The following is a 25,326-nucleotide window of genomic DNA, read 5'->3' on the forward strand; positions in this document are numbered from 1 at the left end:
TTGGGGTGGGGGTCCGTGAAGGGGAACTGAATTCCCTCACACGAGGGACTTGGAGGGTGACAGCAACTTCCCATTTCAGGGTTAGAAAAGCCCAAGTTCCCCACAAGGGGTAAATAGAGTCGCTAAGGGGCAAAAACACGCGCACATCAGCGGTTAATTTTCTCTGCAGTCAGCAGCAGCTCAGAAGCTTTGCTAACAAGTGCCTCGGGGAGGTCTGGAGCGCGAAGGGTCTGGAGTGGCCCGGTGGCAACGGGTGGGAACGCCCGGTCCCTCTGGAGTCCGGGGCCCGGCTGTGGGGGGAACTGAGGGTGATGGAGGGGTGAACTTCCCAGCTTCCTTCCAGTGTGCCCGCCTCGCACTCTCTGCCCTCCGCGCTCCCCTTGGACCAGCAGGGACGGTGGTGCAGGAGCCCCTCGGGGTCACACGGGGCCGGAGGTGTGGGGCACACGGGGGCGGAGACCCCCCGCGAAGTCTTGGCCAGCGCCGGGTATACCGAGACCCACAGGCGGGTCTGCGGCGCTGGGGGCGGTCCGAGCCGGGGACGGAAGGGGGCTGGACCCTTGGCCTCGGTCCCAGGGGGCGGTGCCGCAGCGCGAGCGGGCAGGGTTCCTCCCTGGGCGGGAGCAGAACAGGCGGTGCCCGCGCGGCCGCGGAGCTATGGACGGCAGCGGGCCCTTCAGCTGCCCCATCTGCCTGGAGCCGCTCCGCGAGCCGGTGACGCTGCCCTGCGGCCACAACTTCTGCCTGGCCTGCCTGAGCGCGCTGTGGCCGCACCGCGGTGCGGGTGGCACCGGCGGGCCCGGAGGCGCGGCCCGCTGCCCGCTGTGCCAGGAGCCCTTCCCCGACGGCCTGCAGCTCCGCAAGAACCACACGCTGTCCGAGCTGCTGCAGCTCCGCCAGGGCTCGGGCTCCGCGCCCGGGCCCGGCCCGGGTCCGGGTCCGGGTCCGGGTCCGGGTCCGGGTCCGGGAGCGCCGGCCCCGGAGCCCACGCCGCCCAGCGCGCCGCCCAGCGCCCCGGAGCCTTCGGCCCCCTGCGCGCCCGAGCCCTGGCCGGGCGGCGAAGAGCCGGTGCGCTGCGACGCGTGCCCCGAGGGCGCCGCCCTGCCTGCCGCGCTCTCCTGCCTCTCCTGCCTCGCCTCCTTCTGCTCGGCGCACTTGGGCCCGCATGAGCGCAGCCCCGCGCTGCGCGGACACCGCCTAGTGCCGCCGCTGCGCCGGCTGGAGGAGAGCCTGTGCCCGCGCCACCTGCGGCCGCTCGAGCGCTACTGCCGCGTGGAGCGCGTGTGCCTGTGCGAGGCCTGCGCCGCCCAGGAGCACCGCGGCCACGAGCTCGTGCCACTGGAGCAGGAGCGCGCCCTCCAGGAGGTGGGCGCGGGCACCGGGGGCGCGCCGGGGCGGGTCAGGGCCGCGCGGGGGCCGCCGAGGGCCCAGGGATCCCCGCCTCCCACCCCTTTTCCTGATAGGGTCCTAATGTCCTCCTCTAACCTGAGACTCTTTGCCGTCCTTCCCAATTCTGACAATGTCATCCATCCACACCGCGGCTCGAGATGGGAATGGGGTGTGGAGGGGCCCAGAGAGAACGCGAAAAAGACTGGTAGGGCAAGCCGGGGTCTGGGCCGATGGGGGTCTAAGGCAAGGGAGAGCAGAGTCAGGCCCGCGGGGTCCCCACCGGCTGATTCTGGCAGAGCGGCTGTTGCGCCGCCGGGCCGGGTTCCTGCCGGTTCCCGCTCAGATCTGGCCTGGGCTCAGGCATCAGGTTGAGATGGGTGTGGCAGGCGACAGGAGTGTGGCTGAGGGTGGACGCAGCATACAGACCGCTCTTGTCCAGCTGGTCCAGGGGCCCGTGGTGGGAGCATGTGTTCCCAGTCGTCAGCTACCTCCACCCCCAGTTTCCTCTGGCCTCCAGCCCGGTCTTGGCGCCGCTGGCCTTGGGATTTTCCGTCTCTCCTGCCTGGAGCCGTGACTCACAAGACCCAGGGGACTTGCCCGGAATCCCCATTTTTCAGGCCTAAATTGGGGACACAGGCTCTTTGGGGACAGGGATCCCTAAGACAGCTGAACGCCCTCTGTGCCGCACCTACCCCACTACCTCTGCCTCTACCTCACTGAAAGGAGCTCTCCAGTGAGTGGGAGCAGCGTTAGGGAGCGTGGATGGCCTTGTACTTGCCCACTGGTCAGAGAGGGGAGGCTGACCGCCCACAAGCTTGCCGGCCTGTGCTCCAGTGCCAGGCACTTGGGAATGGCACCTGCCTGGCCTTGAGGCACCTCTGGCCTATTATGGGACATCATGGCCACTCCCAGTCCCCCCCATACACAGATGTCACTCTCGGGTCATCCCTCTTTTCCCTCTTGCTGAGGCCTGGTAGCCCTAGGTAGGGCTACGGCCTCGGCCGGCCCCGTGTCAGTTAATGGTGTTGCCCACAGGCAGAGCAGTCCAAAGTCCTGAGTGCCGTGGAGGACCGCATGGACGAGCTGGGTGCTGGCATCGCACAGTCCCGACGCACGGTGGCCCTCATCAAGGTTGGACCCTACGCTGACCCTGTGCCTGTGCGGTCCTGCAGTGGGCTCCGGGCAACGGGCGTCGGCCGCGTGCTCTGGTCCTCTCCAAAGAAGCCTACCCTCCCGGCACCACCTGCAGCACCGCTGAGCCCGAGCAGCTCTGGGACAGGGCCATCTGGTCCCTCTGTCCCCACAAGAGGGCAGGGTGGGAAGGTGGGGGTCTGGAAAGAAGGGGGCTGTTCTTGCCCTCACCCTAGTCCCGTGTCATCCCATGCAGAGCGCAGCCTTGGCAGAGCGGGAGAGGGTGTGCCGGCTCTTCACCGAGGCCGCAGCTGTCCTGCAGGGGTTCCAGACGGAGGTGCTGGGCTTCATTGAGGAAGGGGAGGCCACCATGCTGGGCCGCTCCCAGGGCGACCTGAGGCGACAGGAGGAACAGCGCAGTAGGCTCAGCCGGGCACGCCAGGACCTCAGCCAGGTCCCTGAGGCCGACTCGGTCAGCTTCCTGCAGGTCAGCGCAGCTCGTAGGGGGCAGAGAGGGCGCAAAGCCGGGACAGGCAAGGGATGGAGAGGGAAGGCAGGGGGGTGGGGTCTGGGCCCCCGGGGCTGTGCCATCCATCCAGCGGCGCAATCCCCCACAGCCTAAGGAGCGGCCGCCAGCAAGGCCTTAAAAGTCACGTATCCGGCACAGGAGCTGCTGGCACTGAGGCTGGCCCTGGAGGAGGGGTGTGGCCCTGGGCCCGGTCCCCCGAGGGAGCTCAGCTTCACCAAGTCCTCCCAAGCTGTGCGGGCGGTGAGAGACGCCCTGACGGTGGCCTGTGCCAGCCAGTGGGAGCAGCTGCGGGGGCTGGGCGGCGACGAGGATGAGCTACAGAAGTTGGGCACAGAAGGTGGGTGGCCCCCCAGGTGACTCACCCTTCCCCAGGCTCCCTGCACAGGCCCCCAGGCCCAGGATCCATTCAAGAACGGAAGACAGAAACTGTGCGCTGGGCGCAGGGTGGGTCACGAGTCCTGAGGGGAGCCACAGCTCAGTAATGACCAGTCCAGCCCCTTCAGCCACAGCCTTGGGTGCCGAGGGGGCTTCCCCTGCGCCGCCGTCTAGCTTCAGAGGGGCTGAGCGGGGAGGAGGTAGAGCAGGGACAGACCCGGAGGACCAGGCTTGCAGGTGAAGACAGGGGGCCATACTGGGGTGTGTGCCTGTCGCGGGTGTGAGGGATTTGGGTCACAGGGGCGCCTTGCACCCCTTCCCCAGCCACGGGCCACTGCAGAGCACCCCTCCCCACTATCTCTTCTGCAGCCGATGCCGAGTCCCAAGACCCCGACAGCACCAACAGCCTCGAGAGTGAGGCTCCCAGGGATTACTTCCTCAAGTGTAAGTGGCCACCTGGGCTCTCCCTTCGGCTTGCACCAGGCCCTCCCAAGGCTGCTGGGCTGAGCCCTGGCACGAGAAGACCCGGATTCCCACTCCCCTCATCCTTAGGGCAAACTGGGTCCGCTCTCGGGGTGCTCTCCGGTGGGGCTGAGGCGTGCTGGTCGCTAAGGAGCCGAGAGACTGTGTGTGGGGAGGGGGGTACCTGGGGGAGAGGCTGTCCCGCCCGCGCCTGCGCCTGAGCCCCCTGTCTCTCCCCCCTCCGCGGGAGCAGTTGCCTACATCGTGGACCTGGACAGTGACACGGCAGACAAGTACTTGCAACTGTTCGGGACCAAAGGTGTGAAGAGGGTGCTGTGTCCCATCAACTACCCCGAGTCACCCACCCGCTTCACCCACTGCGAGCAGGTGCTGGGCGAGGGCGCCCTGGACCGGGGCACCTACTACTGGGAGGTGGAGATCATCGAGGGCTGGGTCAGTGTGGGGGTCATGGCCGAAGACTTCTCCCCGCAAGAGCCCTACGACCGGGGCCGCCTGGGCCGCAACGCCCACTCCTGCTGCCTGCAGTGGAACGGCCGGAGCTTCTCCGTCTGGTTCCACGGGCTCGAGGCGCCCCTGCCCCAGCCCTTCTCGCCCACCGTCGGGATCTGCCTCGAATACGCCGACCGTGCCCTGACCTTCTATGCCGTGCGGGACGGCAAGATGAGCCTTCTTCGGAGGCTGAAGGCCTCCCGGGCCCGCCGGAGCAGCTCCCTGGCCTCGCCCATTGACCCCTTCCAGAGCCGCCTGGACAGCCACTTTGCGGGACTCTTCGCTCGCAGGCTCAAGCCCGCCTTCTTCCTAGAGAGTGTGGACGCCCATCTGCAGATCGGGCCCCTCAAGAAGTCCTGCATCTCCGTGTTGAAGAGGAGGTGATGCCCGATGGAAGGCACCTCGGAGCCCCCCACCGCCCCAGGCTTCTCGTTCCTAGAGGCCCCCACCTTCCTTATACTTGGCCTTCTGCCTCTCGAGGAGGAGGCCCCCAGGCCCCTTCCGGTGCCCCTCGGACCCTGTTCCTCCACAGGCCTTGTTTCTGGGAGGGAAAGCCAGAGCAGGGGCATATCCAGGCTACCCAGCCCCCACCCTTTCCAGGTTCCTGGGACAGTGCCTGGCATACAGTAGGTTCTGAATAAATGTTTGTTGAATGAATGACTCCTTTTTCTATCCTTCTCTCCACCCACCAAGAAATCTCATCTTTGGAGAGCTGGTCTTGAAAATCTGGTCTCCAGGATTCCTGGAGTGGGGGGCAGAGGTTGGGGGAGAGCCCTGGCCCAGGAGGAGGAGGCTGAAAAAAGGCCTCTGCCCTTTGGGGCAGCCCGCTCCCCAGTTCTGGGCTGGGGGAGCTAAGGCGGCTTCTCCCAAGGGGACCAGCCCCCCACTTGTTCTGGCTGCCGGAGCCTTTGCCTCATGGCCTATCCCTGTGAGCTATTTTCATCCTGGATGCCACAATCCAATCCTGGACCTGCCTTCTGGTGTTCATGTCCAAGGCTAAATGCGGACCGCACACTGCCCCCCTCCTCCAGAGCAGGACACCACTCCTGGGCATGGGCAAGAAAGTTTGAGAGCTCCAGCGTCTGTCACACACACACCTTCTCAGCCTGGGAGGGTTGTGGCCGAGCAGGCCCCAGGGTGTGGCTGGAGGCGAGAATATCTCCAAGAAAGGGTTCGTCCTCCAGAGCGGGCCTCACCGTGTCCACACCCAGCCACGCAGCTGGAACGGGGCTCCACGCAGGAGGTACACTGAGGCACGGGCGGGCCCTGCACCCCAGCAGAGCCTTTGCTTCTCTCCCAATAAAGCCCGGCGCTCCCTGCTGCCCCAGGGCCCGCAGCCTGGCCTGGGGTGCCCACCCCAGAGGCTACACAGCGAGAGTGTTTCCAGGCCAGTCCTGGTCCCTGGGTTCTCTGTGGCCCAGGAGCCCCCTCGAGGCGTCCGGGCCTGGAAGACAGGGACAGACAGAGGCCTCTCCATCGCTAGCCCAAGGTCAGACGGGACAATGGGTGAGTTATGCAGCCAGACAGCAAGGCCATACAAGTCCTCCCCTGCCTGGGCTGCTAAAAATAGCCCCTCCTCAGAGCTCTGCCTTGGCCCCAGCAGCCAGGATGTTGTTTTTCCGGGCGGGGCCTCCTTGCTCCTGGTGCTTTGTGTTTTCAAAACGGTTTCCTTGGCAGCCAGGGCCCCCAGCTCTCCAGAATGGGGAAGGCAGCTCCTGTCACCGTCACTCACATGGACTGAGGGGGGCTTGCTAGAGTCCGGGCACCTGCAGCCAGCCTCCCCCCTTCCACAGAGCACCCCCCAATGCCCCATCCTCTGCTGGGTGTCAGCCCTTCCTCCCCCGGCTTGGCACTTCCTGCCTCACACGCTCCCTTTGTAAGGAACCTCGGGTCCCTGGCTTTGCAGGGCCCTGGCATGTCATGGAACGTAAGCTAGACAGAGGGGGCCCCTGGCTGGAATTCGGCCCCGACTAGCCAAGCCTGGAGCCATGGCGGGCCCTGCCGCTTGCAGAATGATCCCAGGCTTCCAGAGCTCCTGGAACCTCAGGCATCATAAGGCCAAATCCCAGCGACCACAGCTTTAGAGCTCAGCGCAGGAGACTGGCTCACCTGGGCCATCCGGGCCGGACTTCGGCTTTCAGCGCTGTCTCCCACCTGGGGCGTTCTCCTCAACCTTGCCCTTGCTTGGTGACTCTGGGATATGCTAGAGCAAGCGGGACAGTCTGTGTGAGAGAGGCTTGGAGAATGGGGTGCCTGGGTTGCTCAGTGGGTTAAAGCCTCTGCCTTCAGCTCAGGTCATGATCCCAGGGTCCTGGCACCAGGCTCTCTGCTCAGCAGAGTCTGCTTCACCTCCTTCTCTCTCTGCCTGCCTCTCTGCGTGCTTGTGATCTCTGTCTGTTAAATAAATAAATAAATAAATATCTTTAAAAAAAAAAAAAAAAGAGGTGCTTGGAGAAGATCTCAGGCTCCAAGGAGGTACACTGAGGCAGGGCGGGCTGGCAGAGGAGGCAGTGCATGCTTCATCCAGATGGCTGGCAAAAAGAGAAAGTGTATAAAAGAAAAAAATAGGGGTGCCTGGGGGGCTCAGTGGGTTAAGCCTCTGCCTTCAGCTCAGGTCATGATCCCAGGGTCCTAGGATCGAGCCCCACATCGGGCTCTCTGCTCAGCAGGGAGCCTGCTTCCCCCTGTCTCTCTGCTGTCTCTCTGCCTACTTGTGATCTCTCTCTTTTTCTGTCAAATAAACAAATAAAATCTAAAATTAAAAAAATAAATAAAAATAAATATTAAGAGCACCTGGGTGGCTCAGTTGGTTAAAGTGGCTGCCTTTGGCTCAGGTCCTGATTCCAGGGTTTTAGGATTGAGCCCCACATCAGGCTCTCTGCTCAGCAGGGAGCCTGCTTCTCTCTCTCTCCCTCTGCCTGCCGCTCTGCTTACTTGTGCTCTCTTTCTATGTCTCTTAGACATGAAATCTTAGAAGAAAAGAAAAAAAATATTAGAAAACCAGCCATCTAGTCCAAACTTTCTACCGCTATCATTTCCGGATGAAGAAACTGAGGCACGGGGCCGTGCTGGAGCTGCCCTGGCTCCACCCCGTCCGGGACATCAGCTCCACATTCCACGGCTTAGGTAAGTCCTGTGCCTAGAAATCTAAACACACACACACACACACACACACACACACACACACACACGTGCACACACCGAGCTTCCCAGCAGTGTTGCCTGTGTAAGAATGGCCCTCCACTGCACCCCAGTTCCCACGGCCACCAGAGCCCTTGGCAGAGCTGCCCCGAGAGCCTGTGGTCTCCAAGCTCCTGCCTGAGTCTCGGCCAGAGCCACCCCACCCCCACCCCGCCGAGCAGCCCCTGCTGGTCACACACAATGGTGGAGAGGCTGTGTTGCTATTAGTTAAATCTGGCTCCTTTGGGCCAGGCGGGGAGCCAACCTCCACTTGGGCTTTGTCTCTGTGGGAAAATGAACTCCAGAGCTCCCAACAATGGGCTGAGCTGTGGCCTTAAGCACGGCTCTGGCTAGGCAGGCGCGGTCCTGTATCCTCCCCCGTTTGCACCCCCCACACCCTCCCCCACACACACTCCAGGAGGAAAGTGGCCCCATCCTCTCCTCTCCCTACTCGTCCCTCACAGAGAAGTCTTCCTTATACTTCCCTCTTCCCAGGATCAGCAGGAGGCTGGACCCAGACTGTGGCTAAGCCCAGAGGGCCTGGCCAGGAAGACAGGGCTGGACTGGGCGGGGCTGAGGGCTGCCACTGGCCCTGTGGGCTGGTGCTAAAGGTCCTGCTGGGGTGTAGGTGGCATCTGGCTACAGGGTCTGCAGCCCAGTCAGCCCCACATATGACACACGCTTTCCCATTACATGCTACCATGCAAAGAGTGGGATGTAGGCCACTTCCTTGCTACACAGCACATCTTCCAGAAGATTCTAGGAACTGCAGGAGTCCCTTAGGAGGCGGTCATGGGCTTCACCCTCACCCTCCACCTCCTTCCCCAGGACCCTCGGAGGAGCTGGGGTGACCCAAGTTCAGAGATCCATGGCGCAGAGCACTGAGGCAGGCAGGAAATAGGCTTTGGTATCCTGTGTACCTGATCTTTAAAAGACATTCAGACTTTGAATATTACTCCATAAGAGCTCCCATTTTGCTTTAATATAAAAAGCAACGCTTTTCTGCCCCAGCAGTGGAGAATGTTTTCGAGTGTGAGTTTTGGAATCAGAAAGTTTGGGCTAAAAATTCCTCTTCCGCCATTTACTGGCCATAAGCTTTGGGCAGGTTCTGAGCCCCTCCATGCCTAGGTTTCCTCCGTGGTGGAACAGGATAAGACTGGAATGGCACAGCATTGTTTCGAAGATTGAAAGAGATAATTTAGGTGACGTGGTTGGCACAAGCCCTGGCACAAAATGAGTTTTCTTTCCTTCCATCTTTTTCTTTTTCTTTTTTTTTTTTTAAGATTTTATTTATTTATTTATTTGACAGAAAGAGAGAAATCACAAGTAGGCAGGGTTGGGAGGGAAAGTGGACTCCCTGCTGAGCAGAGAGCCCGATGTGGGGCTCCATCCTAGGAACCCCCAAATCATGACTGGAGCTGAAGGCAGACGCTTCACTGGCTGAGCCACCCAAGAGCCTCCAGAGTGAGTTTTCAAGAAGTGTTGTTGCTATTGTTATTATTCCCCAGAATAATTGAGCAAAAGCAGTACTCTTGGAGGATTTGTCAATCCTTGGGAGATCTCCAGATCTGTTCTTCAGGAGCTGGGATGAGTCCAGACCTTCGTTTGCCAGGACACTACATTACATCCTCTCACTAAGACTGGAAACTTTCGCTCACTCATTTAACAATATTTATTCAGTGTGGGGCACTGTGTTCGGTGCTAAGGATACAGGTATCAGGGACCTAAATAGGCATGCCCTGCCCTCATGGGACCTCACAAAGGGCTACAGGATAATTGTTGCCCAAGGGCTGAGACTGGACTTTGGGAGAAACCCAAGGGCACTGAGCAGAGAAACTTGACCAGATACTTCGACACCCATGTTCCTCGCAGTTATTCACAGTAGCCATATGGTAGAAGCAACTCAAATGTCCACCGAGAGATGAACGGATAAACAAAATGTGGTATTTACATATAACGGACTATGACTCAGCCTCAGAAAGGGACGATACCTGATACCTGCTCCCACATGGATGGACCTCGAAGCCATTACACTAAGTAAAATAAGCCAAAAGCAAAAAAGATAGTTCTTGTATGACTCTATTTATTTGAGTTTCCTACGCTAGACAAATTCAAAGACAAAAAGGAGGATGGTCGGTAACAGAAGCTGGGGGAGGAGAGGGCTAGACAGCTTTTAGTGGGGATAGAGTTTCAGTTTGGGATGATAACAAAGATCTGGAGATAGTGACGGAGGTCTCATGACAAGGAGCTTCATGACACCAACTGTACCCTTGACAAGATTAAAACAGGGGCCCCGGGCGCCTGGGTGGCTCAGTGGGTTAAGCCGCTGCCTTCGGCTCAGGTCATGATCTCAGGGTCCTGGGATTGAGTCCCGCATCGGGCTCTCTGCTCAGCAGGGAGCCTGCTTCCTCCTCTCTCTCTGCCTGCCTCTCTGCCTACCTGTGATCTCTCTCTGTCAAATAAATAAATAAAAAATCTTTAAAAAAAAAAAAAAAAACAGGGGCCCCTGCGTGGCTCAGTGGGTTAAGCCTCTGCCTTCAGTTCAGGTCATGATCCCAGGGTCCTGGGTTGGAGCCCGAGTCAGTCAGTCGGGGCTCCCTGCGCATTGGGGATCCTGCTTCTCCCTCCCCTTCTGCCCCTCCCCCTGCTTATGCTCTCTTTTTCTCTCTCTCAAATAAATAAATATATACTAAAACACTTCATTTCTTTTAAGTAAACTGTGCCTCCAGTCTGGGGCTCAAACTCAAACCCCGAAAACAAGAGTCCCATGATCTCCTGACAGCCAGCCAGACACCCCAAAAGAGTACACTTTATGTTATGTGTATCTTACCGCTGAGGGGATTCAGAACGTGTCTCCTGTGTGAGAGAGACCTGAAAGACAACAGACGCAGGAAGTGCCTTCTGGCCTCCCCCTTTTCTTCCTGAAAATAGGAGATAAAACTCCCATGTGAAGATGGGCTCCCTACGCCAGCTGGAAAAGGGCGTTCTTATCACCAGAGAGAGGATGTTGAGGCCTAGAGACATCTGTACAAATCAGCCTTGTTAAAACAACTTCCTCAAGCCTTCTTCTCCAAAATTACTCCTCTTGGTGCAACCTCTTGTTAGGCCTAAATTTTGGGGTCTTTTTTTCCCAGGAAGTCTCCTGGGTACCTACGAAAGTAAAATCTGTCTGCTTTTCTCCTGTTAATCGGTTTGATGTTGACTTAATTCTCAGGTCCCACTAGAGACCCCAGGAAGACAGAGGAAACGTTTTGCCTCCCCTCCACCACAATAAAACAGAACAAAACAAAACCCACATTTCCCCAGAGACGGAAAAAAAGAAAAGGTGGCCTGGGACCCTGCTAGAGTCGGGGGTGCATTTCCGAGGGTGACCTCCTAGATGGAGAGCCAAGGCCAGCTGGCCAAGGACAACCAGGGCGGGTGCGGGCGGGGCCTGGCCGAGCGGGAGGGCAGTGAGGGCAGGGAACAGCACCGGCTGGACAAGCCAGGTCTGGCTGGGCAGAGCCTGCTCAGGATTCTGGGCTTTTCCTGAGAGCAGGGTGTCACATGCGGAAACAGTACGATCAGATTTGAGAGTCTAGAATCACTCTGTCGTTTAGGTGAGGCGTGAGTTTAAGGACAGCAAAGTGGGGGAGAAGGACCAAGGATGCCCCCACCTTGCGTCTTTCCAGAAAGAGGAGCCCACCCCAGCCTCTGGGAAGGAGCATCCAGCCAAGCAGGGAGGGGCCCATATCCAGGACAGCCTCTCCTGGTCTCTCCTGGTCTCTCTTCTCCCTGAGGCCCCTCCATCCGAGGGGTGGCTCCTCAGTGCTGCGGAGGGGACACCTTCAGAGGTGACGCCCATGTCTTTCTGGCTCTCTGGGGTTTGGGAGGCACAGAAGTGGAAACAGGCAGGGGGAGGTTTGCGCAAACACTCAGCAGGGAACGGCTGCAACAGACCCTGCAGCTGCCGCTGGGGACATTGAACTTGACAGAGCCTGGAGGTCTGGGCTGGGAACGTGGGGTGGGGCTCATCTCCATAGCAACCAGAAAAAACCCCAGACGTGCCCTGGCTCTGCCTCCCCATGGAGGAGCAAGGAACAGGCGTCACTGAAAGACCCAGTCAAAATGACGTGGCCCGAAATAGCTCACGTCCACATCACCCGGGCCTGACGTGGCGTCTGCCACTCCGACGTCGCGAAGAGCTGCCCTTTGTCAAGAGAGTCAGATGTTCAACCTCAGGGACGTTTGGAGGGGTGGTGGGGGTCCTAGGTAGAACAATCATCTGGGGTTTACACAGTGCCTCGAACCAGGAGAGCTTCTCTGGGGGTTGGGAATCTTCTTTCCATGGGGACCGCTGCTGAGAGGCCCATCGTCTGGGCTCAAGGGTCCTTGCACGGTGAGCCTCCTCTCCCCCGGGCCAAGCGAGGTTTGGGGATCGTGCCCAGCTGTTGTCCTTCTGCTCCAAACCCACTGTCGCAGTCCTCTAGAGCTGTCAGAACAAAGGACGACAAAATAGGTGGCTTGAACAACAGAAACTATTCTCGGAGTTCTGAACTAGTCTTGGAGTTCTGAAAGCCAGAGTTTGAAAGCAAGGTCTTGGCAGATTTCGTCCTTTCTGAGACTGTGAGGGAGAATCGGTACCAGGCCCTTAGCTTCTGACCGTCTGCTGACAACATGTGGCAATCCTTGGCTTGTAGATCTCTGCCTTCATGGCCTTGGCCTTCTCTCTGTGTGCCTGACTGTGTCCAAATTTCTCCTTTTTTATAAGGACACTTGTCCTAATGGATGAGATGCCCCCCCCCAATGACCTCATCTTTATTAATTACATCAGCAACAAGCCTACTTCCACTTAAGGTCACATTCGGAGGTACTAGGGGTTAGGATGTCAACATATGAATTTGGGGAGGACACAATTCCACCCATAACTCTCACTCCTTACGTCAGGCTTCCAGATGCTGGGGTCTGGGGGCCACCGCTGCCGGCTCCCTGCCAGGCTCGACCACCAGGGGGCACTAGAGAGCTTGCTGGGCTGGAAAGTGGGGGCAGCCCCAAGTCTCTAGCTGCTCCCAGGCCCACCCCCCCTACACCCCCCACCCCCCGCATCGCAGGAAGTCTCTCCCCCCCCCACCCGTGGTGGCAGCTTCTCACACTCCTGGGTTCCTTCACCTTTTCCATTACCATAGCTTTATTTTAATCCTCTACAGTGAACGCTCCCAGGTCCAGTAGCCACAGTGGTTTCTGCCTCTTGACTGGACCCTTTCACACAACCCCAAACCACAGTTCTTGGCCTTCAGCCCCCCTACTCCCAACAGCCACACCCCACCTCCTGGGATTGCTGGGTGGGAGCAGGGCAGGGGGCCTACCCCTGGAGAATCCCCCAAACTCTGCTCCTGTCTCTGGGCTCTGGGAAGCACCCCGTCCCCTTTCTAGGTCCAGCCACTGACCCCGGTCCAGCCCTACAGCCCCAGCTGCACACTGTGGGCCTTTCTGTCTTCGGAGGAGGTAGCCACTTCTGTGCTCAGCCAGCACGGAGGCCATCCCGCTAGAGAACCCATAAGCCCACCCCGGGATCAAGAAGGCTTGCCGGCCCTCTTGGCTAAGAGATGGGAATGATGGCTCTCTGTCTTTGAGTCGGCTACCACGTGAAGAGTGAAGAAAGGAGGTAATATCCACACAACTCCTGGACCACACAAAGAGGCCGGGACTTACCTACAGCACACGGATACAGCCCCTTAGCATACCAATTCGGGAACCCTAAATAGGAGACAGTATCAGCTTTAGACGCTGGGTGGATGCAGGTCCCCATGGCGGAGTGGTGCTGGCCTCAACTCCAGCCTTCCCTTCTCTCCCTCGCCCATCGCGCCCCCCCACCTCAGCCTTTCTTCTGGAACAGAGGTTTTCAAGCTGGAGGTGGCAAAATCAATTTAGTGTGGGACGCCTGGGTGGCTCAGTTGGTTAAGCAGCTGCCTTCGGCTCAGGTCATGATCCCAGCATCCTGGGATCGAGTCCCACATCGGGCTCCTTGCTCAGCAGAGAGCCTGCTTCTCCCTCTGCCTCTGCCTGCCATTCTGTCTGCCTGTGCTCGCTCTCTTCCCTCTCTCTCTCTCTGATAAATAAATAAAATCTTTAAAAAAAAAAATCAATTTAGTGCATAGCAATTAGCAATTTTTCAAATGACAAACTAAACTAGAAAATGGCAGAGAACAACAAAATCTAAAATAAAAATTGTCCCAAAGTTGGTCTGGGGTGGGGGGCGCCTCGGTGGCACAGTGGGTTAAGCCTCTGCCTTCCACTCAGGTCATGATCTCAGGATCCTGGGCTCCAGCCCCGCATCCAGCCCCTGCTGAGCAGGGAGCCTGCTTCCCCCCCACCGCTCCCCCGCCTGCCTCTCTTCCTCCTTGTGCTCTCTGTCAAATAAATAAATAAAATCTTAAAAAAAAAAAAAAAAAAAAGCTTCCCTCTGGAGAATAGGAACGGTTACAACTCAGCAAAAAGTGACCATTTCTGGAAACACGCAGAGCCTGTGCGGACTCCAAGGCAGGAGAGGTCTGAGGTCTGAGCCCTGGGCTCAGATGGAGCCCTTTGCCAGTGTCTTGGTTCAGCAATGAACTCCCCTTGAGCCCCTCGGCATGGGTGCTGGAAACCACTGCCCAATTCACAGCTGGAAGTAACTCTAACAATGTGGTCACATGGTCATATATTTTAATTTTACTGTTATTATTTTTTAAGATTTTCTTTTTATTTTTAAAAATTTTATTTTTAGGTAATCTCCACACAACATGGGGCTCAATCTCACAGCCCTGAGACCAAGAGTCGCGTGCTCTCCTAAGCCAGCCTGGTGCCCCAGAGTCATATATATATATATATATTTTTTTTTTTTTTTAAAGATTTATTTATTTGACAGAGAGAAATCACAAGTAGACAGAGAGGCAGCCAGAGAGAGAGAGAGAGAGAGAGGGAAGCAGGCTCCCTGCCGAGCAGAGAGCCCGACGCGGGACTCGATCCCAGGATCCTGAGATCATGACCTGAGCCGAAGGCAGCGGCTCAATCCACTGAGCCACCCAGGTGCCCCAATATTTTTTTTTTTAATATTTTATTTATTTATTTATTTGACAGAGAGAGAGACACAGCAAGAGAGGGAACACAAGCAGAGGGAGTGGGAGAGGGAGAAGCAGGTGCCTGCCAAGCAGGGAGCCCGATGCAGGGCTCCATCCCAGAGCGCTGAGATCATTACCTGAGCCTAACAACTGAGCCACCCAAGTGCCCCTGAGTCCTATTTTTGTTTGTTTGTTTGTTTAAGATTTTATTTATTTATTTGACAGAGATCACAAGTAGGCAGAGAAGCAGGTAGGAGAGAGGAGGAAGCAGGCTCCCTGCTGAGCAGAGAGCCTGTCTGGAGCTAGATCCCAGGACCCTGGGACCACGACCTGAGCTGAAGGCAAGAGACTTTAACCCACTGAGCCACCCAGGCGCCCCTGAGTCATATGTTTTTATTAAACTTGGAGAAGTTGGACATTGACACTGGAACCAGCTAAGCCTGCTAGCTCATCTCCACTCTGACTTCCTCTTCAATACATTTCCTCTCCTGTCAGGAGGCCTAAGTGTGGCTACAGCTGTGTATACCGTGTTTTCATGATTGCGTATTTTAGTTCTTAACAAGGCCTCCAAAAGCTGTAAGTGCTTCTGCCACGGATGGAGTTCCTGAAAGGGGTGTGGGGGGGGGGCGGTACTGGACTGTTCCCCACCTTCCCTTTTATGGTCCTCAAAGCATTCATTCTTGCATAACCTTTACTGGGTGGATCTCGCTCTTTTTGAAATGTTATTAATATTTAGAATGTGCACAGTAAACAACTAAACAGTACGAGGAAGTATACAATATATGGAGTTACCAGCCCACCCCAATTCCCAGACCCACGTGGCATGGGGATCATGCCAAAAACAATGTCTGGTGGCTCTTTCCAGAAATTTTATATGTAGATCTAAAACCTAACTTTAATACAAACAGAAGTTTTTTGTGTTTTGGTTTTTTTGCTGTAGCATATTCATACACCTGTGTTTGCACCCAACAGACAGGCAGTCTTTCTCTGTCTGCATGTAGAATTTGCCGTCATTTTTTAAAAAACAGCGGCATAGACTTCCTGTGCCAAAATTAATTTAACTGCTGGGGCAGATCTCACCGCGTCCATTATGCAGTAATTCACTGCTCTTGTCCTGCAGGGTCCCACCTGCTTGTGCTTAAGACTTCACAAAAGGCTGTTACACGTCTCATAACCTTTTCTGGATTTTGATACTTCACCTAAGAAATCGCAGATGAGTCCCCAGGCTTGGGCATCACGTGCCAGGGAATCCGCTGTCTGCTTCAACTCACACTCTGATCCCTTATCCCTGAGGATTAACGTTGCACCAGCACCGCCCCGTGGGGAGGGACACCCCTCCCCCCCCCCGCCCCCTTAAAGATCCACCTCCGAGGCGGGGGTAGTTTCCATAATAACTACAGCTGCCCAAGGGCGCCGCCCAGGGCTGGGTCCCAGGCTGCCATGAGTCAGCTCTATTCTGTGAGACAAATAATGAGGCTGCAGGTCTCGCCTCGTGCGGGGTTCAATTACTGCCGATCTTGTGTCTGTCTTCCAGCTGCGTCGCTGCAGGGCGGGCCGGACTGAGAGCCAGAACTTTCTAGGAGGGGCAGTGCCACCGCTAGGCCCGCCGCGATGGAGGCGGCCGGAAGGTGGGGGCCCTCCCGCCCGCACTGTGAGGCTGGTGGAGGTGTCAGGTCCGGGCACGGGGGTTCTCCTCCCCATACGGACATTCTCATCCCCAACCTCGGAGGGCTTGGGTCTGACTTCATGACTCGGACGGGAAGTTTTCTTGACGCCTCTCTACCAGCCAGCCCGCTGGGCCACCACGGCCTGGACCCGGGCCTTGCCCTCATCTCCAACGCTACGGTGACGACCCGAACCGGGGGCAAAGTCACGGACTTGGGGTTTCGCAAAAGCTCTTTGAGCGAGTAAAGATGCCCCAGCAGGTGACTGTTCACCATTCCCCACACCTGGTTTAGATTACTGTCCCTATCTCGTGAGTGTGCACTTTTGTGCTCAGGGCCTTTACGATTAATTCCTTTGTGGCAGGTCCAACTATTTATTCCTGTTCCTTTGAAGAGGGGATGGGCAGTGGGGAACGCACCGGCGGATTAGTTATGCAATCAGGAAGTCAAAAGACTACAAGTTCCAGAATGCATCCCTCCGCAAGCGTAGAGGAAAGCCGACTGAGGGAGCATTGCCTTCTGGGAATTGTAGTCTTCAGCTTGTTTGTGATGCAGGCGAAACTGGGGGGCCGGGGGGAAGCGAGTAAACTATTACCACGTGACGCTCGAGATCAGGTGGTTGGGCAGGCTCCGCACAAGAGCTGTGATTGGCTGACTCTAATACGAACGACGCCACTAGGGGCGGGCCGTAGAGGGGCGCAAGCGCACTGCGTTGGGAGTCTCGGGACCCTTTTCGGAGAGACTATGGCGCTCAACAAGAATCACTCGGAGGGCGGCGGAGTGATCGTCAACAACACGGAGAGGTGAAAACACTGCGGAAGGATCCTGGAGGAGGGGAGGGCGGGCGTGGGAGGCGGGCGGGTGGGGGGTACACCCGTGAGCAGGGTAAACTGTCGGGGTGCGGTGGGTGGGGGTAACGGCTGGAGGCGGGGCCGGAGGCTGGAGCGGCCGGGATGTCGCGATTGGCCGGGGGTGGGGCGGCTGGAGGGGGACGGGGCTGCGGGAGACAGGTGGGGCCCTGGGGGTCGAGGACTTCGAGAGGTGGGAAGAGCTTTAGACAAAAGTAATTGCCGCTTTCGGGGCGGGTGCTGCGTGCCAGGCCGCGCTCCTCTTCCGCCTCATTCAAGGTGTGAGCGCGGCGCGGCGGATGCTGTGCTGCACACCTTACAGCTCGGGAAACTGAGGCGCGGGGAGGCTGAGTAACTTGCCCGCGATCGCAGAGCTGTGAATAACACAGACGGGCTTCCGGGAAGGACGACTGTGCTCTGAAGTCGCAGGCTTAACTACAGTACAGAGCCTTCCGGCATATTCCAGAACTGCTGAGCGCCCAGATGAGAAACTGAGGCCCAGAGGTCCAGTTCAGTAGATGTTTGTCAAATGCCCAACACGTCTCCTAGCGCGGCGTCCGTCCTTGGGTCTGTCTCTTGAATGCCTGTTGACTTGGGTCACCTCCCAGAGCAGAGGTCTCCCAGCCCTAGACTGACTTTCTCTTCCACCCCGCCAACCCCAGATCGATTCTGTTGTCTCTTCTCCCCTCTCTGGACTTTTTGGGGGCTTCTCTCTTGCTCTAGCCTTGGTTGAACTGTACTGACCCTGAAATGCCTCTTGAAGGCAGAAGGCTTATGAGGAGTCTGAGTCCCCAGAAGAGACTTGGTGGGATCAGAGCCTTGTAGCCTGCCAGGCCAGCATCCAGGAATGCTTGATGAGTCAGGAGAACGCCTGGGGTGCCCTGGCTTCAGAATGCTGATGGTCCCACCATCTTACCTGCTCAGGGTCTGCGGGACCGGCCTGTTCTGGTAATGATCTCTTTTCTCTGAGCTGTGCTTCTTAAGTAAATACACACGCACATATATACGTATACGATATATATACATATTAAGAGTTATTTATTTGAGAGAGAGGGAGAGGGCCCGAGCGCAGGCGTGGGGAGGAGCAGAGGGAGAGAGAGAATCTACAAGCACGCTTCCTGCTGAGCTCAGAGCCCCATGTGGGGCTCGGTCCCAGGACCCGGAGGTCGTGACCTGAACAGAAACCAAGGGTCGGCCACTTAACCGATCTGCCAAGCCACTCAGGCCCTCTCTGAGCCGGACTTCTCCGTGCTGGTGCCAGTCCGCTTTCCCACTTACCTTCCCCAGTGAAGACAGTTGTGATGCTTGGGAGGAGGAAGAAGACAAATGGAACCCTGTGAACTTGGACCTTGTTATCGTATAATCAGAGAAACCTCACATTGTTCCCCGGTTTGTAAGTCTCTCTGTGTGCGAGCCAGTCCCGGGCCTGGAAAAACACTTTTGATGCCATTTGGTAATATCTCCTGGGACTATTTTTCTTTCTCAGTGGGGCTTTGTGGGACAAGACTGTGTCTGTGCTGGTGAACCTCCTACCTGGCTTCAGGCTCTGTGCTGCTAAATAATGGGGTGCCTTTAGAAGATACTTCGGCCTCATTCCTGAAAAAAATCGTGTGTACGGCAGTTGGAGTTTAAATTAGCATTTAAAATTTCAGGGTAGGGCGCCTGGGTGGGTCAGTGGGTTAAAGCCTCTGCCTTCAGCTGAGTTCCTGATGGAGCCCCGTATTGGGCTCTCTGCTCAGCAGGGAGCCTGCTTCCTCCTCTCTCTCTGCTTGCCTCTCTGCCTACTTGTGATCTCTGTCTGTCAAATAAATAAATATTAAAAAAAAAAACCAATAAAATTTCATGGTAAAATATCAAGCCTTACTCTTCAAGCAATGAGTCCCTTTGAGAGCGATGAAAGCTGCAGATTCTTCCAGGAAAGTGCGCGGACACCGTCATCTCAAGGGCTTCGTGGACTCCCAGCCCTGCAGACCCAGTTCAGGAAGCCCAGGTTTAAAGGAACCGTACATAAGCTCTTTGGTAATGTGTGATCGTGTCTTAGAGGGTTTATATATCAGTACTAATAAGCCAATGAAAACAGACACTTATCATAGGGACTGAGAAGAAAATGGGGGAGTCAACCCAGGTAATCTAACGAGATTTAAGAGATGATGGTGTTACGGCTTTAATGTCCTCGGCTCTTCTGCTGTGGTCACCTGGAGGTGTATATGTGGGGCTTGGGGAAATTCTGTAGACCCCCACCTTGCTCATCCCTTCCAAGGCTATATTAACGGTTTCCTTGCCGCAGTGTCCAGACAGGTTTGAGACCCGATGTGCCAGACACCTGCTTGCGGGGAGAGGGTCCAGTCTCTGGGGAAAGCAGGGCTTGGCTCCGAGCTGGCTCATCAGGGTCTGTCCTCTCGTTTCTCCTCCCAGCATCCTGATGTCTTATGACCATGTGGAACTTACATTCAATGACATGAAGAACGTTCCCGAGGCCTTCAAAGGGACCAAGAAAGGCACCGTCTACCTTACCCCTTACCGGGTGAGTCTCACCATGTGACGGTTTGAAAGTTCATGGTTCCTGGGGGCATTGTGAGTCTTAGGTCAGCTTCGTGAGCCCGGTGGCCTCTGAACCTGAGGAGCGTTAGTTGCTCACTCCACATATTTCTGTCACTTGTGCCTGGGTTCTAGAACCACCAGCCTCTCTGAGCAGCTGAACCAACCCCAGGCCATTGAATCCATGCAGAATCTGGAGCAGTCCCTGTAAAATCCGCAGGGTACAGCTGCTGGGATGCCTTGGGCCCGGAGTGGGGAGCTCTTACGACTTTGATTTCTGTAAGAGCAGCCCACAAGGCCTTTGTGCATGACCAGAGGGACAAATGTGGTAAACAGGATACAGCAGTGCACGCAGAGCCTCCAGGCTGGGCAGACAGCCCGCCACAGCCCGGCGGAGCCAGGAGTGCCAGACTGCAGCTCGGGCCTTGCCTGCGAATGACCCAGGCCGACCGAGAGCCTTCCAGAGAAAGACAAATGGCCATTCTTGGAAAAGGTTCACTGCCCATAGCTACCGAGAGTTAGATTTAAAGATGGTTGGAAGACAGGGGCCTATCTTCAAGTTTTCCTCACCTCGACTTAGCGGAGACAGAGGAGCCTGAAAACCTCCTTTCTGGTGGCGTCTTCAGTCCCAGATGGAAGGGTTTTAAAAGAGGGTTTCCAAGTGCAGCTGGGACCCTCCTGCTGTTTGGGCAGCCCCCTTCTCCCGGGAGCCAGCACCTCCTGCCCTCCCCAGCCCCCCTGCCCGACCTTGGTAGCCCTTCCCTTGCCCGGCACATCCACCAGAGCAGCCTGTCCCTCTGGGATGTGCTGTGAGGCTGTGAGCGGCATGTTCTCGTGCACTCCCACGTTCAGCCTCTCCAGCCAGACTGCACGCAGGCCCTTTCACTTTTTTTTTTTTTTTCCAGATTTTATTTATTTGACAGAGCACAAGCAGGGAGCAGCAGGCAGAGGGAAAAGGAGAAGCAGGCTCCCCACTGAGCGGGGAACCCGATGCAGGGCTCGGTCCCAGGATCCTGGGATCGTGACCTGAGCCGAGGGCAGACCCTTATCTGTCGGAGCCTCCCAGGCCCTTCGCTTTCAGAGCTCTCCAGGAGCTTCTGGTGCAGAGTGTGCCCTGGGGCTGCGGGGCCCTGGCGCCAGGGGCAGACTCCTCACACGCAGGAAGTGATAGCCGAACGGGCAGGCTGTGGCATGGGCACTGATGGCTCTCCTCCTGTCTCCCTGCAGATCATCTTTCTGTCCAAAGGCAGAGATGCCATGCAGTCCTTCATGATGCCGTTTTATCTGATGAAGGACTGTGAGATCAAGCAACCCGTGTTTGGTGCAAATTACATCAAGGGAACAGTGAAGGCTGAAGCAGGAGGTGGGTGATGGCGTTCAGGGACACAGATGGGGCTCCCAGAGCAGTGCTCTGGCTGCACCTCTGCTGTCTTGGAGACACCCTCTTTGGCTGTCTATTTTTTTTAAGATTTTATTGATTCATTTGAGAGAAAGCACGCACAGACAGGGGATCAGTAGAAGGAAAGGGAGAAACAGGCTCCCTGCCCAGCCAGAAGCCTGACTTGGGGCTCAATCCCAGGACCCTGAAATCACGACCCAAGCCGAAGGCAGATGCTCAACCAGCTGAGCCACGCGGGCGCCGCAGTCTTTGGCTCTCTTAATCTGCCCCAGCCTTGTCCTCTTCCTGGCTCTGGATTAGCTCCCACCACCCCCCGCCAGGGCTGCCAACTGTCGAGCAGAGGTGGGCCTTTGAATGACAAGAGCTAGGAGAGGCTGACATTGAAGGTAGCAGCTCATCTCACCTTGTCAGAGTGAAATCGGCCAGGTGACTTGAAAAAATAAGTACAAATGATCATCGTGACCTGGGGAGTGTGTTCACCTTTGAGGTGTGCGAAGACCTGTGTCAGGGCTGGGGAATGACCTTTTCCCTAAGGCCACGAAGAGCCAGCTGCCTCTCTCCTGCCTGAAGGTGCCTTGCTTGGTGGCGGGCAGGAGACACCAGAGACCTCTGTGTTGAACTTGGCCTCCCCCTCACACCCAGCCAGGTTGAGTCTTGCTCTCTAGAAGCTCACAATTCCCCTTGGGCAGAAGCCAGGCTAGAGGGGCCAGGGGTCCGTCCTTAGGCCCCTCAGGAGGGATCTGCTCTGAACTTGAATGTCTCTTGTTGCTGAAGGAAACTGCTCGGGAACTTGCTTCATGGAGGTGTGGGAGGCTCTAGTGCTGATGATCTTCCCCGGCTGGGGATGGGATAACTGGGGAAGCTTGTTCCAAGAAAGAAAAGTCCCCTGTCCCCAAGAGTGTCCTGCGGACACGCCCCCATGTGGGCAGCGCACGAGAAGCAGCTGTGCGGGAAGCGGGTGGGTGCTGCGGAGTCTGCCCTTTCCCCAGGGGCGCCGGACAGAGACCCAGGAGAACAGAGAGCCGGCTCTCTGGGTGTAACCTGGGTTCTTCTCTGGAGGTGTTGACCGGCCTGTTCCCTCCCAGGTGGATGGGAAGGCGCTGCGTCCTACAAGTTGACCTTTACAGCAGGGGGCGCCATCGAGTTCGGACAACGGATGCTACAGGTGGCATCTCAAGGTACCAGCGCTCTGAAAGTTCGGGGCGAAGACATATTTAAATGTGTGGGTCTTAATTTGTTTGTTTGAGTTTGTTCACTTTTTGTTTTGTTTTTTAAGCACTCGAGAGATAAGTCTCTGGGCCCCGGGCCGACCGGGGCTGGGAATTGGGAAGGAAACTTGTCACTAGCATCACTCTGGCCTGTACCTCAAAGGCCGGGTATACCCGGCCTGGAGCCTGTATGGGACATTGGGACAAAACTCTTGGGACTCGAGGACATTTTACTGCGGCCTCAAAAAAACAAGAAACCCAACCATTAAGCTCCCGTAGAACAGTCTAAAGTTCAGCAGACATCCCCGTGTTGTCCCCAGCTCACCCCAGCCGCGTCTGGGACCCCATCCCCGAGCCTCCCTCTTTGTCTGTGTCCATCCGTCTGTCTGTCCACCCCTGTCCTGGCCCTGGCCTGTGTCCCCATCCAGATCCCTCACTTCCTCCCCGACCGAGGCCGGCTCTAGCATGGGTGGGGAGTGGAGTGGGGCGGGGTGAGGCGTGTCTGCTCTGCACATTCCTGGGACCCTGCAGCCCCCCTGGGTAGGTGACACTCACTTCTCTCTCCCCTTGTACTTATTTGTAGCCTCCCGAGGCGAAGCCCCCAATGGAGCCTATGGGTATTCCCACATGCCCGGCGGGGCCTATGTCTTTCCCCCGCCATTCGCCAATGGAATGTACCCCTGCCCTCCTGGCTACCCCTACCCACCGCCCCCACCTGGTGAGTGTGTCCTTCGCTGCCCAGCCCTCACCCCGCCCACCCAGGCCAGGGGGTTGCCGAGGGGAGTCTTCAGGACGGATAGAGGAGCTGGAGAGGCCCGGGAGGTGCCCGCTGATGGAGCCGGGGCTGGCTTGCTCACTGGGTCCCTTTCTCTCTCGCTGAGCAGAGTTCTATCCGGGACCGCCCATGATGGACGGGGCCATGGGGTATGTGCAGCCTCCCCCACCGCCCTACCCTGGGCCCATGGAACCTCCAGTCAGCGGCCCTGATGTCCCCTCCACTCCGGCAGGTGAGACCCTGGGCCGCTCCCACTCCTGGGGGATCAGCCCGCTCCTCTCCAGGGCTGCACGGAGAGCTACAGAGAATGGCTAGAGGTTGGCCCGGGAGCCCCAGATGGCGAATGACCCGTGCCCTTGGCCTAGTCCAGGAGACCAGCAGTGTGGTGGCTGCTGGTGGAGATCTGGACCGCAGCCCCCTCTGCTCCCCCAGCTAGCCGGGTGGTACCCTGGGGCAGGGAAGGTCTCCCTCTGTCAGTCTGGTCATCCGCAACCGGAAGGTGGCAGCGTGCCCTGGGCGGGATCCTGGGGAGGATCAGGTCGGGAGCGAGGGCTCGGAAGGAGCTGGAAGGAATCGGGTAGCACCAGCCGTTGGGAGCGGGACCTGGTGGGAATCCCTCCCCGCTGGGGCTGACACCGAGTGTGTTTGCTCTCCAAGCTGAAGCCAAGGCTGCGGAAGCGGCGGCCAGTGCCTACTACAACCCGGGCAACCCGCACAACGTCTACATGCCCACGGTGAGCGGGCGCCGGGCGCGGGCGGCCAGTGTGCAGGGCTCGGGGGGCGGGGAGACCTTGTCTTGTCAAGAACCTTCTAATTGTTCTAATTGAGATCTTTTTTCCTTCCTTCCTTAGAACCAGCCTCCGCCGCCTCCCTACTACCCGCCAGAAGATAAGAAGACCCAGTAGACCCCTCCCGCCCCTGCCTCCTACCCCTCATCACTCTCCCCTCCCCTTCCCTTCCCCTCGGGGCTGAGACTGGGGCTGGGGGGTGAGGGAAGGGCCTTGTTCTTCCTCCAGGTCTGATTATAAATCACTTCCCAGGAACTCGTGTTGAGGGAAGGGGGGGCCCTTGACTCGGGAGCCGTGCCTCCCCACTTCTAGCTCGGAGCCCGTGGCACTGCTCGGAGCGCTTCCCTCCCGCTGTCTCCGGAGCTCTGCTCGGAGCACGGGCCTCGTCTCGTTCCTGTCTTGCTCTAGTAGCTTCTGCCCACGGAGGGACTCTCTGGCCACCTCCTCTTCCGCAGTCCAGCTCCCTCGTTTTGGAATCCACTTTCTACTCTGCCTTGTGAACTCCCTCAGACCAGCCTCCCGTCTTCCTGGGGGCCCCCGCCGGGCCCCCCCACATTCCCTCCGCTCCGGCCTGTGCCTCACCGTGGAAGGCCACCTTCCCGCCGGACTGTCAGCCCACATTCCGATCCCAGCCAGCCTCCAGCCCGGTCACGCTCACCTTCCCCTCCCTGTCCTGTCCTTGGTCACCTGTTGCCACCACTTTGACTTGGGGAGCTTCCACGCGAGTGTCCAAGGGGTGGGCGGCGTTAGGCCAGGCCGCTGCTTCCCTCTGGATACGTTTGGCTTTTGTTGTCCTCTGCCTTCTCTCTTTTCCCTGTAGAAGGGGCTTCTCCGACTGGAACTGGAGAATGCATGTTCATTCCATCATACCCCTTGGGGGCTGCTGGGTGGGCTGGAACAGAGGTCCCTGCCCCGGGGGCCTGGCCTGAGCCTGTGTGCCGACTGTGACCTCTCACCAGCCCTGTCCCCTTGCCCTCTTCCCTTTAAGCTTCATGCCTAACTGGTGATCTGCCCCCTGGATGCACTAATATTTGCTCTTCATTTGCTTCTGGACTGGCCGTGAAGTGAGGAGATGGTTATTTAATGAGAATTCCCTATTTATTTGACGAAAAACAAAAACAAAAAAACCCAGTTAATATATTAATGTTAAATAAACCCTCTTTGCACCTTGATTTGTTCGCTGAAAATGTGAAGTAGTAAAAATGCAGTGACTGGACCCTTTCTGGCTCTGTGTGTGGTGACCAGTGGGAGATCTTGGGAGAAGAGACCGGTCTGGCTGCTGAGGGCCCTGGGGGAGGCTCTGGGGAGACGGTGCCCTCCCCCGTGTGAGAGCCTGTTGTTCCCACAGCACTCTGAGGCCTGCCTGGGCCGGGAAGGCCTCCCACTGTTCTGTGGTGGTTACTCAGCAACTTGGTCCACCCGGGGGTGCCCTGGGGCCTGGCGCAGCCCAG

General features: G+C 57.5%; 2 protein-coding genes across 3 annotated transcripts; both read left to right on the forward strand.

The window, feature by feature from the left end:
• Positions 1–546: 546 nt before the first annotated feature.
• Positions 547–5,053, forward strand: TRIM47 (tripartite motif containing 47). The gene is made up of 6 exons (XM_059150297.1): positions 547–1,365; positions 2,425–2,520; positions 2,777–3,007; positions 3,188–3,386; positions 3,794–3,868; positions 4,140–5,053. The coding sequence occupies exons 1-6, from the start codon at positions 658–660 to the stop codon at positions 4,778–4,780; spliced, it is 1,950 nt and encodes a 649-aa protein (XP_059006280.1). The 5' UTR covers positions 547–657; the 3' UTR covers positions 4,781–5,053.
• An 11,928-nt stretch (positions 5,054–16,981) lies between these two features.
• Positions 16,982–25,091, forward strand: WBP2 (WW domain binding protein 2). 2 transcript variants are annotated; one of them, XM_059150331.1, is made up of 8 exons: positions 16,982–17,122; positions 19,583–19,691; positions 20,933–21,068; positions 22,190–22,282; positions 22,896–23,030; positions 23,197–23,319; positions 23,745–23,821; positions 23,939–25,091. In XM_059150331.1, exons 1-8 carry the CDS (start codon positions 17,064–17,066, stop codon positions 23,990–23,992), a joined length of 786 nt encoding a protein of 261 aa, XP_059006314.1. In that variant the 5' UTR covers positions 16,982–17,063; the 3' UTR covers positions 23,993–25,091. The 2 variants fall into 2 exon arrangements, with proteins under 2 accessions (XP_059006314.1, XP_059006315.1); XM_059150332.1 differs by lacking the exon at positions 22,896–23,030.
• Positions 25,092–25,326: the final 235 nt, after the last annotated feature.

This window comes from Mustela lutreola, chromosome 15 (assembly GCF_030435805.1).
Source record: "Mustela lutreola isolate mMusLut2 chromosome 15, mMusLut2.pri, whole genome shotgun sequence".
Lineage (NCBI taxonomy): Eukaryota > Metazoa > Chordata > Mammalia > Carnivora > Mustelidae > Mustela > Mustela lutreola.

Coding starts and splice junctions, on each gene's coding strand:
- WBP2 (XM_059150331.1), top strand. CDS start 17,064: ATGGCGCTCAACAAGAATCACTCGGAGGGCGGCGGAGTGATCGTCAAC. Junction 19,692..20,932: donor TCTACCTTACCCCTTACCGG/GTGAGTCTCACC, acceptor GTCTCCCTGCAG/ATCATCTTTCTGTCCAAAGG. Junction 22,283..22,895: donor GCTACAGGTGGCATCTCAAG/GTACCAGCGCTC, acceptor ACTTATTTGTAG/CCTCCCGAGGCGAAGCCCCC.
- TRIM47 (XM_059150297.1), top strand. CDS start 658: ATGGACGGCAGCGGGCCCTTCAGCTGCCCCATCTGCCTGGAGCCGCTC. Junction 3,008..3,187: donor ACTCGGTCAGCTTCCTGCAG/GTCAGCGCAGCT, acceptor TATCCGGCACAG/GAGCTGCTGGCACTGAGGCT. Junction 3,869..4,139: donor CAGGGATTACTTCCTCAAGT/GTAAGTGGCCAC, acceptor CCGCGGGAGCAG/TTGCCTACATCGTGGACCTG.